Consider the following 13,172-nt stretch of genomic DNA (forward strand, 5'->3'; position numbering starts at 1 on the left):
TAATTTATTAAGGAAAAAAAAGAGCATTATTAGCACACCTGGTCCTTGATATGCCTGTGGATGACCAAATGCTGCTGCTGCCTCCCAGTTGTTTGAAGCGCTGTTTCTCTGGCCAGGTGCACTTTCAGGTTTCGCTGCCCAGCTGTCAACAGCATTTCCATTATCCCAGTTCCCAGACTTCCCAACGTTCCAGCTGGACCAAGGATCATTGGCAATGCTTGCCTACATTGTATGAAGACAAAAGTAAAGAAGAATTGCTGAAGAAATCACCAACAACCACACACTTTCCTCTTGAAGTCTTTCACCTGTTGGCAGGCTGAGTTTGCATTCAGCACTTCACTTGGATTTAGAAGCAGCTGCCAAATCTTGCATTTCCAGCTACACAACTCTTGCATGCAGCAAGCACTGGGAAGAACTGCTCAGCTTTCCAGCAATGTGACACCAATACATACTAATAAGAGTGCTTCTTCTCAGGGTAACTAAATTATTTGTTGCAACAGCATTAGGAAGCAATCTCACCCATGGTAATTATTTTACACTGACACCTTAGTAAGCATTGTACTTGTGAACTATTAATTACCTAAAGCCATGGGCTAATTAGCACATTTAAAACCAGAACTCAGAAGTCAAGAATTAGGTTTTTGTAAACACTTATTTTATCAAACTCAGATTAGTGGCTTTACTAAAAGCAAATAATAAATTTCCCATCCACACCATCACTACTGGTGTGGCAGTTAGGGAGTTAAAGCCTAACCTGATGAGCTTCCCTGTCAAACCGTAACTCATTCACAGTGAAGATGGGGGAAGAAAAGAGACATCTGCCAGGGAACAGTCTGGTATCTGCCTGTAGACCTACTCTCGCAGCATAAGCATGTGGTGAAGGCACTCACACACCCCCTTCTGCCAATGCTGCTGTGGAGGTGGAAACCTCAGTGAAGGAGTGCAGAGCAGACATGCTAACTGCTGCATTTGGCAAGTTCATCTTGGCTTAATAGCTTAGCATCCTGCTCAGCTCCTTGATTTTAACAGTACACTTTGAAAAAGCATTGACTAGTTAAGTGTAGTCTACTCCAGACACTTAGTGCAGAGACTTGCTGGCAGAAAGAAAAACTGCACACATATCGAAACCCACACACCCAAAGTGTAGGAGGAAGAAAGAGAAGAGGAAGGAAAGCAAACAAAGCTGAGAATGCTTGTTTTGTTCAGCAGAGGGAGAAACTGAGTTTTGTAAAAAGAAATCTCAAATCCTACTGATGCTAGTTCATTATTTTTACCATGAAGAAGCATATAGAAGAAAAAGTGCCTTATATAAATTAATTACTATTAGACTACAACATTTACATGTATCTTAGAACATTTGCCAATACAGGAAATTTAATAAAACTCCTACTAAAAACTAAATTATTATCTGCAAAAATGTTGCATAAGAGTCTTACACAAAAAAGGTACAGCTACTCCACATCCCAATTTTTTTCACAAAATATTCTTTAATCCCATTTTAATTTTGACATTCTATTTAGGAATAAGAAGTCACCCTTCAGTTTTTCCTTAAATAAAGTCATCTGACAGTCAGATTTCATAGACAGTATCAAATCATAAAGACTCAAAAATTATGTTATTACATAACACTTTTATATATTTAGGTTCACAACTCCTTACAGAATGTGGACATTAAGACCAAGCCCCCAAGCTGGGGAGAAAAATCACCATTCACAAGACTCACAAGTGTCAGTAGGTCTCTGGAAACTGAGAGAGAGAGACAGATTATGTGGAAAGCTTCTATAGTAATAGCTTGGGAATTTTTTGGGGGAATTTTTTTTTTTTTTGAGAATGAAACTGATGCAAGAACATTATTCCCTGAGGGAACAACACTCTTGGATAGCTGATACCCAGTGCTACTTCGAGCAAATTACAAAGATAGCTTATACCAGTCTGCTCTCTTCCTATCTTCACCTGGTATGAGTCTGTAAAGAGAAATAACCACATGTGGCATTAGCCAGAGCTCATTCCTGTTTTCAGTAACCCTGTGGCTAAATGAAAATACACAGGGCTGGGGCCCAACCACATGGAAAAGCATGCTTGATTCTAACATAACTTGGAGCACCTAGAAAAGACTAGTCTGCATAATATTAATGTACCAATACTTCTGCAATATATGTTCTGCTGATCACTAGCAAATGAAAGTCCAGAAGTGGCATGATCACCAAAAGATGGAGTAAAGTTTTCCTCTTTTCTGTAGTAGTTCATATGAAATCTGGTACATGAGTAAATGGTAAAGAAACCTTAAAATCTGCTGCAAAAAAAGAGGAGGGCAATAATATTGACACTACTAAAGAATGACTGTCAGGAGCAATCATCACATTCACAGACAAATGCTGATATACACAGATGCTGTACAGCAAAGGGAAATGTATTACTGAAATTGTGCTCCCAGATGTCGTATGTCCACGTACCTAGATGGAAGCACTCTTCAAATCAGAAAAATTTACTTCTAAAATGTCCAAGAAAGCTGTGGGGTAAGCTCTTCCCCTAGGTGTATCACCTATAGGCTATAAAAGGAGTGGAATATACTATTTTCCCCTCTGTTCCTTTCAGCCAAAGGATCCCCATTTCTTCTGAAGCACTGGGGAAGAGAGTAAGAGATGGCTTAGGAATCTGTAGATCACAACTTTCAAGGAGCACTTACAGGACCCTCTTCAAATTTCTTGAAATGTTTTCCTACATGGACATATACTGTGGACACTCCTAAGTGGCAGCCAACAATCAGAAAACATGGAGAAGGGCTCAGGAATCAGGCCTGCCATCCTCAAGGCCTTGGAGCATCACGGCGGACCAACTAAGGACACAGCAGTTATTAAAAAGGTCATCTCAGCCCCAGTGAGCAGTTCTGTGCATTTCAGCCACTGACAATCTTCACACAAGAAACCATTTGTGTGGCCTAGCTCTGGCTGAATAAACCCTAATTAAACCTCAAGTACTTTGCATCACGCCACGTTGTTACAGCTTTAGTTCTCCATAACTGAAATTGATAATCCTCTGATATTTCCTTAGTGAAGAAAGGAGAAGAGCCCTTGCAAGAAGCTGATATTTAGTCAATATAATTTGATACAACACACCTAATATCCAAGTATTCAAGCCTTCTCAAATGCACACAAAAAGAATTGCCACACCCCACAACTAAAAAATAGATCAGCCTTCAAATTAAACATTGCAACTCCTTGCTCCCCAAGGTACATCAGCCACAGCACATTTTCCAAAGACTGATCAGGAGAGCAGAGTTCAACCCATGGGTGATTCAAACAAGTACAATGAGATTAAATTTAAGGAGAAACTCCTAAAAGGCAGCTGATTCACCCTTATGTAGACTACTAGGTACTTGCTCACTCCTACTGTCCTAGGAGTAAAAACAAGACAAAAGGGCTATGCTGGGAACTGACAACAGAGGGACCCATTGCTGAATGTTCTAAGAGGATTCCACTAAGGGCAGATTCAAGCTCACTACAGAAACAGATCACTACTGGTGGGGCCTAGAGGATGGGAAGAGAAGCCTAGAATGTTTTTAAAGATCTAATAATAGTTGAATGAGAAAAAATTACACCACAACAGAAAAATCCTCAGCTTGGAAGTGGAATGTCAGTATCTTTACCAAATGAATAATGAATTAAATAGGAGAAGTGACATATTTGCTTTTTTCCAGAGAATTCAAAGCTATTGTAAAGACAGTAAAGCTAAGATGAGGCACTGAGGTATCTCTCTGTCCTGGCTAAAAATCTTTATTTGCTCTCCTGGCCAACTAATTTGTTTCTGGCAGACTTCTTCCTCCTATTAATGCATGCCCCTGATGGACAAATAGGTCCATTCTACTGCTGAAGGACAAAAGCCAAAACAAACTCAACGTTCAGATGGTAAAACTAATTTAGGTACCCAGAAAGACCTAGGTGAAGTGTGCCATCAAAAATAATGACCTCCAACTGTAAGAAATACACCTTGAAATCTACTCAGAGACAGAAGCCATGCTGAAGCAGTGAGTAGCAAAAGTAAGCCTGATCAGATCAAGGGAAGTTCAGGACAGCCAAAGCTGCAATGAGAAGTGTTATGCTCTTGAAGAGGGGTTTAAAAGAGACAGACAGCGCAGAGCAATGGCAGAAAACACAAGAAAAGTCAAGGTGACTCAGTTCAATAGCTCACAGGAATGAACATACCTCTCCAGTTTTATAGCTGCCTTAGTTACCTGCATGGAAACAAAGCCTTAAGCATACTCAGACATTACACTAAACTTCTTTGGATAACAGTCTCTGATAGACACATTAAAAAAAAACCCCAAACAACTGAGTATATAGACAGACACCTTAAAAAATCAAGTGCTTTTCTCCATGAAGAAAGATGAAGGGCTAAAAGCCTATTCTGCAGCAATCACAGAACTGCATTCACTGTGCTGTTTAAGATAGAACAAGTGTGCACATTAGCAGATAACTGAAGCAGCTGCCATACCTACAATGCTTTATGGCTAAGCTTTCTTCTTGGTAGATAATTACGTTAGCATTGCAGTCCAGGGCATTTCTTCCACTTCTGAAGGAAGGCCCTCTTTTCTATAGTACAACACAAACATCCTTAAAGAAATCCTCTAGAAAAAGCAAAAGTGGAGATGGGCTAGATTTTAAAGAATAACCAACTTTATGGATTTAGATACTAGAATGTTCCCTCAGATAAATACTTGACAGCAACATGACCTCCGGAAGCAGCTGCCAAGGAAGCTGTAGTAATGCTGTTCTAGGAACCCATCTGTCTTTCAACCACTCCTGTCTTCTCACTTCCTTCCTGAGGAAACAATCATCCAACACTTCCATTACCAATCCCACTGCCCCCTTCAAAACTCTGCACCAGAGCTGGGCTTTGCAGCCTCAAACAACTCAAAGCCCAGACACAACTACTGGATACTCCCTGTTTTCAGCAGGAAATAAATTTAAACCACCAGTGGACAAACTGAGATAGCAGCATGAGCAGAGCTGTTCGTTTTTTGTTCTTTTCCTGTTTCAAATCCCATTTCCTTACCTTTAAGCTTATTCACAACCAAACTGGACTAGGAGCTGCACTGCCTGTGCACAGTGCAGGCACAGGATTTCTGTCTATCATCTCCTGATTCAGCACAAAAAATCCATCTTTGAAGTATGGAATGGTGTTTTAGAAAGATACATAATTTAGACTTGAGTAAAGAATACTGAGTGATAGGATGAGGGGAGGGTAAACACATCTATTGTCACCCTGACTGCTTCAGGGAAATTTTTTTTTAATTAAAGTTTGCTTAATTTCAATTTCAGACACTAAAAATTCTATATAATTTATTCAATGGAGTTCTCTCAGGTTTCTGGTTTTGTTACTCACACTTGCATATGTAAATGACAATCAAGTCACTTCTTTATATCCTTGTCTTCTCTTAAGCTGATTTCAATTCTTAATGGATTTTTATTGAAACGCAGATGAGAAATTTCAGACCGTTCTCTAAGTAGCAATCACAGCAATGCCAGAAAGAGAAGAAAGACCCCCTGTTCCTCTTTGATGTTGACTTGTGTCATCTAGACATCCCAGGATCTGGCTACAAAGATTAAACAAGGTTTTATCTCTCCTTTTTGGGAAAAGCACTCTATTTCTGTTTGGAAACAGAGAAGGGGGTGTCCCTAGTTGTCTTTTTTTTTTTTTTTTTTGAGGAATTTAAGAGTGTTACTGCCTATTTTCAGTTTATCACTTTCAATTACAAATGCCCATGATTCTACTTTAAAAGAAGCGCTCAGTGAGAAAAAAACCCCAAACCAAAAACAAAAAACATCACAAAAACAAACAAACAAACAAAACCCCAAAACAAACAAAAAAAAACCAACTCAGGGAGGAAACAACATATTGCAGTAAGCCCACTGCTGTGGTGCAGGGAAATGTGCAACACATATGTGCCACATGGCACTGTAAGTTTGCAGGTTAGCAGAAATGCTAACAATCCCAGGCACCAGTACAGGCTGGGGATTGACCTGCTGGGAAGCAGCTCTGCAGAGAAGGACCTGGAGGTCCTGGTGGAAAACAAGCTGTCCATGAGCCAGCAGTGGGTCCTGGTGGCCAAGAAGGCCAATGGCACTCTGGGTGCATTAGAAAGAACATTGCCAGCAGGTTGAGGGAGGTGATCCTGCCCCTCTGCTCAGCCCTGGTGAGGCCTCATCTGGAGAGCTGTGTCCAGTTCTGGGCTCCTCAGCACAAGGGAGACATGGAGCCCTTGGAGGAGATCCAAAGGAGGGCTACAAAGCGGATTAAGGGACTGGAGCACCTCTCTTAAGAGGAAAGGCTGAGGGAGCTGGGCCTGTTCAGCCTTGAGAAGAGAGGACTGAGGGGACCTCACCAATATCTATGAGTATCTGAAAGGAGGGTGCCAAGAGGATGGGTCCAGGCTCTGTTCAGTGGTGCCAGGCAATAGGACAAGGGGCAGTGAGCAGAAAATGATGCACAGGAAGTTCCATCTGAGCAGAAGGAAGAATTTCTTTACTGTGTGAGTGACTGTGCCCTGGGAACAGGTTGCCCACAGAGGTTGTGGAGTTCTCCTCACTGGAGATAGCCAACAACCATCTGGACACAGTTCTGCACCATATGCTCTAGGATGACCCTGCTTGAGTTGGGAGGTCAAACCACACCCACTGTGGTCCCTTCCAGCCTGACCCATTCTGCAATTCTATGAATCAGACAAGGAAAAAACGCATACCAACACTGCAAATTGTGGAAAACTCTTTCAAGAGTAATACTTTGCCTGAGGGTATGGATGCAGATGAAGGCGATGAGTGATCACAGTATTACACCGGTTTAACAACTTCCTGCTTAAACCTTTGCATTCCACTGGATCATCCACAAAAAAACTCAACACAACTCTATAATTGGAATTGATAGAATCACTGTCATATGTTGATGGTTATTTTTTCATATGTAAATGTGATTCATTTCAAAACAAGCAAGCCACTGTTTTCAGTACTGTAGAGAAGCCATTGCCTTTTACTTTGCTTAAATGAAAGTTGGTCACAAATTCCTGTTACCAGTCTGAATGCAGGTGGTGGAGGAGAAAGAGTTGCTCTCAAATCACATGCAGCAATAGAGGATTTTATAGTGTCATTATCTGTAACAGGAACTAGAAGTTACAACTGTAATTGTAGCTCCCTTGGTGAACCTACCTGCATACTTTATATGATAATTTAGCATACTGGTTTAACAAGACAAACTGGACCTAGTCAAATGTAACAAGTGAGTTACATTTCCTGTGATGATACTTCTCCTTTACTACACACACAGATTCATCAGAGAACAGAAATATTCTCTGCTACAGGAATTTAATACATGCATGTCAAAATTTCCACATAAGTAGATTACTGCACTTTTAATAGAAGCATTATATTTATTTTCTTTAATCTTAGCATTTATTGCTGCTCACAGCAATTCAGGGAGGGGGAGTGGGAGTTATGGTATGCAAATTTAACAACGGTAATTTGCCTTTCCAGCACTTCATTGCAAAAAGCCTGAAAGATATGAAGTAAAATTTTGGGAACAACTTCCTTGGTGCTCTCCTTACGCATGTTCAACAACTTATGCCTACATACCAGGTAACTTGAGTTGCCTCAGCTCCTGGACATCAAACTAAGTGTTTTCACTAACTACTTATTCATCCTGTCTATACGCAAGTCCCACAGCTTTCGGAAGGGAAAGGATTTTGCATACATACAAATCCATTTATCTCACTTTGTTTCTGTGAGAGAAACCATCCCAACTGATTTCACTCTCACCGTTGGATAAAGCAATACAAACATCAGAGGTTTCTGTTAAATGCTTCCTGACCTATCCATGAGGCCTTGCTGTTCTGCTGAAGACACAAAACATGTGGATTCTCTAGGGTCAACATGAATCAATGGAAAAATCTGTAATTCACAAAAATGCTAACTCTCAGGATACTTATCCCATACTAAGAAGAACTGTACAGTCATCTTCATCAAGAACTAGACATGGCAGTGATTAGAGAATCAGTGTCAAGAAAAGGGAACAAACTCTTCTACAAATGCAACATACAGTTTGGTACAAGAACTATTTTTGTATCTTAAATATAGGGAAGCCACATCTATATCCCCTACGTCAATGAAGCTGTGATCCACTTCCACCCTGAAACAGAGAAGCAGTAGCCCAATTTATTTTCATTTATACATCTCTAATACTAGCTTTCTATTCGTCAGAGAAGGGAAAAAAAAGAAAGCAAGCAAAAAGGCTATACTGAGCTCTAGAATGAAGGGAGGAGAAACCATACAAACTAAAATACACAGAATACTAAAGTTTATAGCATTTCTGTCCTCTGTTCAAGGCTGCAGGTTACACAGGCTGTAAACAGCTGGACTACATTGTGACAAGTTGTACATACAGTCTACTTATAGACCACTCATGAAATTACTGTACAGAGAGTGCTTTAACTTCCCAGCAAAAAGAACTAGCTTGTGCCAATATAGTTGTAACAAAATCTAAATAATTCAGATAAATACTATCATTAAAAGAGAGCTGCTACTTGTTCACAACTTTTAAAGCATTATAGGTTAGATAAATGAAAAAATACCACAAGCTGTGGTTCAGAATAGGGGAAGAGAGATCATTGCTGTTAAAACAGCAGTCTCTGAACCTGAAACACAACCCAAATAAATGCAAATACATCCTTAACTAGAGAAGCACTAATCTTGACCACCAGAAAAAACCTCAAACCAACCCAGCTAGAGGAGACAACTCAGAATGAATTTTACATTACTGATTGTATTTCCATACATACTTAAATTATGAAGGCTCCAAACATTACCAAGATAATAACCTCTTCATCAACTGCAACAAGAAGCACTATCTAGAGGCATGAAAGAGAATATCCTCGACTGCTACAGCCTCTGGAATAAACTCAGCATCAAAGACATACTATAAGAGAAAAACACGTGATGCATTTTACATCAAAAATGATGATCTTTTTGTTCACTATTTGAGAGGTTCACTTGGCTTACCCTGACAAAATTTATATTCATTTCAGTGCCATTATTCCAATACCAACAGAGTCTACAGGTAACTTACTTTAAGATATATATATATATATATATATATATATATATGCAACTCTAACCAATAGAAATAGTATAAGTGCTGATATACTTACTCACTGGCTGTTCCAAATGACAGACTGAAATTAGCACCTTGCATTGCCACTCAGAGGAACAGTGGATTGACAGAGAAGAAAGATTACTCATTCCCTCTGCTCTCTATATCCAAGAGCTACCAAGTCAAAACAGCATGAGACTTAGAAAAGCCAAGCCAAGCCTCCATCCTTGGCAACTAAGGCTTCCTCAAATTGTATTTTCATGAATAATTTTTTAAAGCTTTTCAGACATTAAAGCACAAATGTTACAGGCAGATGCAACAGTACATTCTCCTATCTGTTTATCTTCTTCTAAGTGTATGAATAGTTATCGTGAGTCAAATTTTTCCCTCATTTTGTGTTTAATTAGCTTTACTGCTTCCCCTTTGCTTTCATGTCCCCAGCATCTTCTCAGCTCTTTAAAAGAGCAGCTGCAAACTTTATCAAAGCAGCCATTGCTGGGACACTGCTGACACAAGGAATGAGCTGGAGAGAGTGAACTGCCCAGGGTCAGGTAGAATTTTTCTCCTTAGGAATTATCTCTGTGCCCCTTTTCTACTGTCACTTTACATCTGTGGCAACCCCAGGCAGGGTACAATATCAAAGTGTTGCTGTGGTTACTGAGTCCTTCTCACTGAAGAAAAGGAAGGGAAAGAAACTGCTTTTAATAATTGCTCTTTAATTGCTTTTCACAAGATTATTTGCTGAACAACAACAAAAACCTTCTTAGGAAAATAGACAGAGAGCAGACAGGGATAGAAAATAGACAGGGAGCAGAACTGTGTTGGAGTCAATGATGTCTCCTTAACCAAAAAATTATGGTTTCCAGAGTAGGAAACCAAAAGTCTCTTGTTTGACTGAAAAGCAAAAAGGGATGGGGGAAGAAGGAGAAGAGTTGCTATTTAACTTCCTGAGCAATGGTTATGCATGATGGGGCTCTGCTTTCCTGGAGATGGCTGAACACCTGAGTGCCCACAGGGAGCAGAGAATGAATGCCTTATTTTGCTTTGCCTATATGTGAAGCTTTTGCTTTACCTACTATGCTGTCTCTATCTCCACCCAAGAGTTTACCCATGTTTGCCCTTCTGGCTCTCTCTCCCACTCCTCTGAGGGGGTAATAAGCTGCTGAGTGGCTTGAGCTGCCTACCAGGGTTAAATCACAACATTGTGGTTTAACCGGGCTCCTAAAAACAGAAAAGGAAAAAGCACCACACTCACATTTCAACTTAGCCAGATCTATTATTTTTAATAAAGCTTGGCATTGAAAGACTATACAACAACCTGGTTTGGGTTTTTTTTACTTACTGTTAGAAGAATGGAAGGAATTCTAAGAATTAAAACATCTTCTGACTTACTGAATTGGGGAGTGGGGGCGTTGTGCAACCATGTGTATGTGAGAGTGACAACGTTTATACAAAGCAATTTCTTCAATACAACAGTAGTAAGAAAAAAATCCTAAATCATCCTGTTTATTTAGAATTGCTTTTATAAAGATTTCTTGTAATAAACTTGCAACCTCACCATGTTACTGCAAAATATAATAGATACCATCAAATATCAGCATTTCGGAATATTGCTATATCTTACTCAGTCTACCAGACTAATCTTTCTACAAATATTTTAGTTTCCACTACAGTGCTACCTCCAGCACCCACTCCCCTTAAACTGACACACAATTTATCATTTTTCTTAACCCTCCAGAGCCTGATGTGAGTTTTGTTTAAGATTAAAAACTTTGTATATTGACCTAGTTGGTCATTAAAGCTTTGAACAGGCTGTGCATCTGAACTCAAGTCTAAGTGCCTCAGCGGACTCATGTTGAAAAACATAAATTTTATTGCAACCAAATTCAGAGTAATACATCTAGGACGAAGGGCCATACCCACAAAGTAGGAGATTGCATTCTTATTGAAAGTGGCTCTTATTGAAAGAGACATGTCAGTTTGCAGGGGATGAGTGACTCAGCCTGACCTCCTGGCGCAGTATTACCGGAACCAATGCAATCCTTCTCCCTATCAGGTGTTTCTACACCGGTGCAGCAATGTCAAATCTGTCTGACACTGCGCGATCGATGCACACAGGAGCAATGCACACACTTCACAGACACAAGATCAAAGTCACTGCAGAAGAAAGCTTGCTTTTCTTCCTGACAGCAAGAAAATAGGGTCTTGCACCACACAGATAGAACGAACAGACAGATTTTCTTAATTAAGACGACAATTAGCCACAGAATTCTTGCAAAGTGAAAATGCCTGCACTAGAGAGCTCTCTGATCTGGGAGAAAGGCCTAACCGTCAAAAGTGGAAGCCAGAACTGCTTCCAGACTGCTTAGTATACAAATTAAAATCCCATTAGCAATAAGCCACTAGAAAAAACTACCAGATATATGTCAGAAGCTGCGGAAACCAGTACTCAAATCAAGATCTACAATTTTCTAGAAATAGCAGTTACTGAACTCAGTTAAAGAAAAAAAGACTTGAGAAAATGAAAATAACTTTTGACATAAAACCCTGACCACACAACAGAATGGTTCCTCCTATGGCAAAAATAATGAAAACTGAAGACCTAAAGACACCAGCCTGATGAAGGCTTCCCCTGCATCTTGCATGGCCTTGACTCCACCCAGGTGCACACTGTCCTCCTCTCTCCCCATCTCCATGTCAGTAATATAGTTTTACCATAATGCACTACAGTACAGAGGTCCCCCCAGCTATCTCACACAGCATTTGAAGGATAACTGAGAGGAACAGGACACTTCTAAGAGTAGGGCACTGATGCAAATGTGACAAGCTGTTTTCATGAAGCTACCCTTTTCCAAAATGCATGAAAAACCCCGCAATCTGTATATATTACGGGGACAGTACACTGTTGATCTTCTGTAAACTACAGTGTAAAGTGACCCCATTTTCAAGCTTTTCACTGCTCTAGAAATGCAACTTCCAAAACTAGATTGCCAAAGTAATTCTCTCTTATTTAGAATATAAGAGATTTTAACCTTTATTTTATAACTTTATTTTAACCTTTCCCACTGCAGAGACAACACCTTTTCTGTTCTCTTCTCCAAGCACAAGCACAATGTGTTAAGCACAAAACAAGCTCTGACAGACACCTCTATTCCCATTCAAAATATTCGGTGTATTAGATTAGTAAGTAATTCTTCCTAGATCAAATTAAGTTATGTTTCTCCTCTGAGAAACAGTATTTTCTGATTTGGCAGCAAGCAGCTGCTGCAAATATCTCAAGCCTTCTCAGATGCAAAGTTTTGCTAGAAACACTACAGTAGGAAAAAAATGGGGCAAGGGTAACAGACAGCAAGGCAGAAAAGAGGTTCCCCATTTTGCACTCAAACTACTGCAGTTTTTACTGAGGCAAAACTAACCTATAATCAAAACCTTTGGCTCAGTCTGACATGAAAAACTCATGAAGCGTTTAATGAATTCTGTGTTTAGCCTTACATATTAACTGGCTATCAATTAAAAAAAATAAACATTGAGACAGTCACAGTGAGGTTTGGAGTCCTCTAGTGAGAACACGCAATCTCAAAATAACAATCCTGGCATTGTCCAGCTGACTACAAGGAACCCAAATCAAACACTCTATAGTCAATGAACAACATTCACTGTCAGACAAAAATGTCCCCATGTAGAGTTTTCAAAGGATCCCACTTCATGTCAAAGTCCTGTGGTGCAATTAAGAAAACTAATAACTGATATTTAACTGACCTACAAACCAGGTATGTCCCCCCAGCTGTTACCATAAGTAATGCATTTACTTCCCAACACAGAAGACCTTTGCATGCTGCTGTAGGAAAAAAAATGCAGATTTTGTTCTTCTGTTGACCTATGGACTTCAAAATGTTTAACTTCCTACATGTGGGACATGTACCAGTCTGCAGACCATAAAAAACCACTTCTGTTTAAGATAATGTGTCCTCAGATATCTAACCTGGAACTAAATATTTGCTGCTTAATGAACTGGTGCACCAGGCAAAAATCTATGA

The 13,172-nt window shown here is 39.8% G+C and overlaps 1 protein-coding gene across 2 annotated transcripts in view; it reads right to left on the minus strand.

The window, feature by feature from the left end:
* Positions 1 to 13,172, minus strand: part of SNX9 (sorting nexin 9) — a 61,084-nt gene that overhangs the window by 25,622 nt on the left and 22,290 nt on the right. For both annotated transcript variants that reach the window (XM_054279552.1, XM_054279551.1), the window contains exon 5: positions 39 to 222. In XM_054279552.1, coding sequence (XP_054135527.1) covers positions 39 to 222 — 184 coding nt within the window. The remainder of the gene's footprint in view (positions 1 to 38; positions 223 to 13,172) is intronic.

This window comes from Melozone crissalis, unplaced genomic scaffold (genome assembly GCF_028551555.1).
Source record: "Melozone crissalis strain CALT ecotype California unplaced genomic scaffold, PUWL_Pcris_2 ptg000027l_1, whole genome shotgun sequence".
Taxonomy (NCBI): domain Eukaryota; kingdom Metazoa; phylum Chordata; class Aves; order Passeriformes; family Passerellidae; genus Melozone; species Melozone crissalis.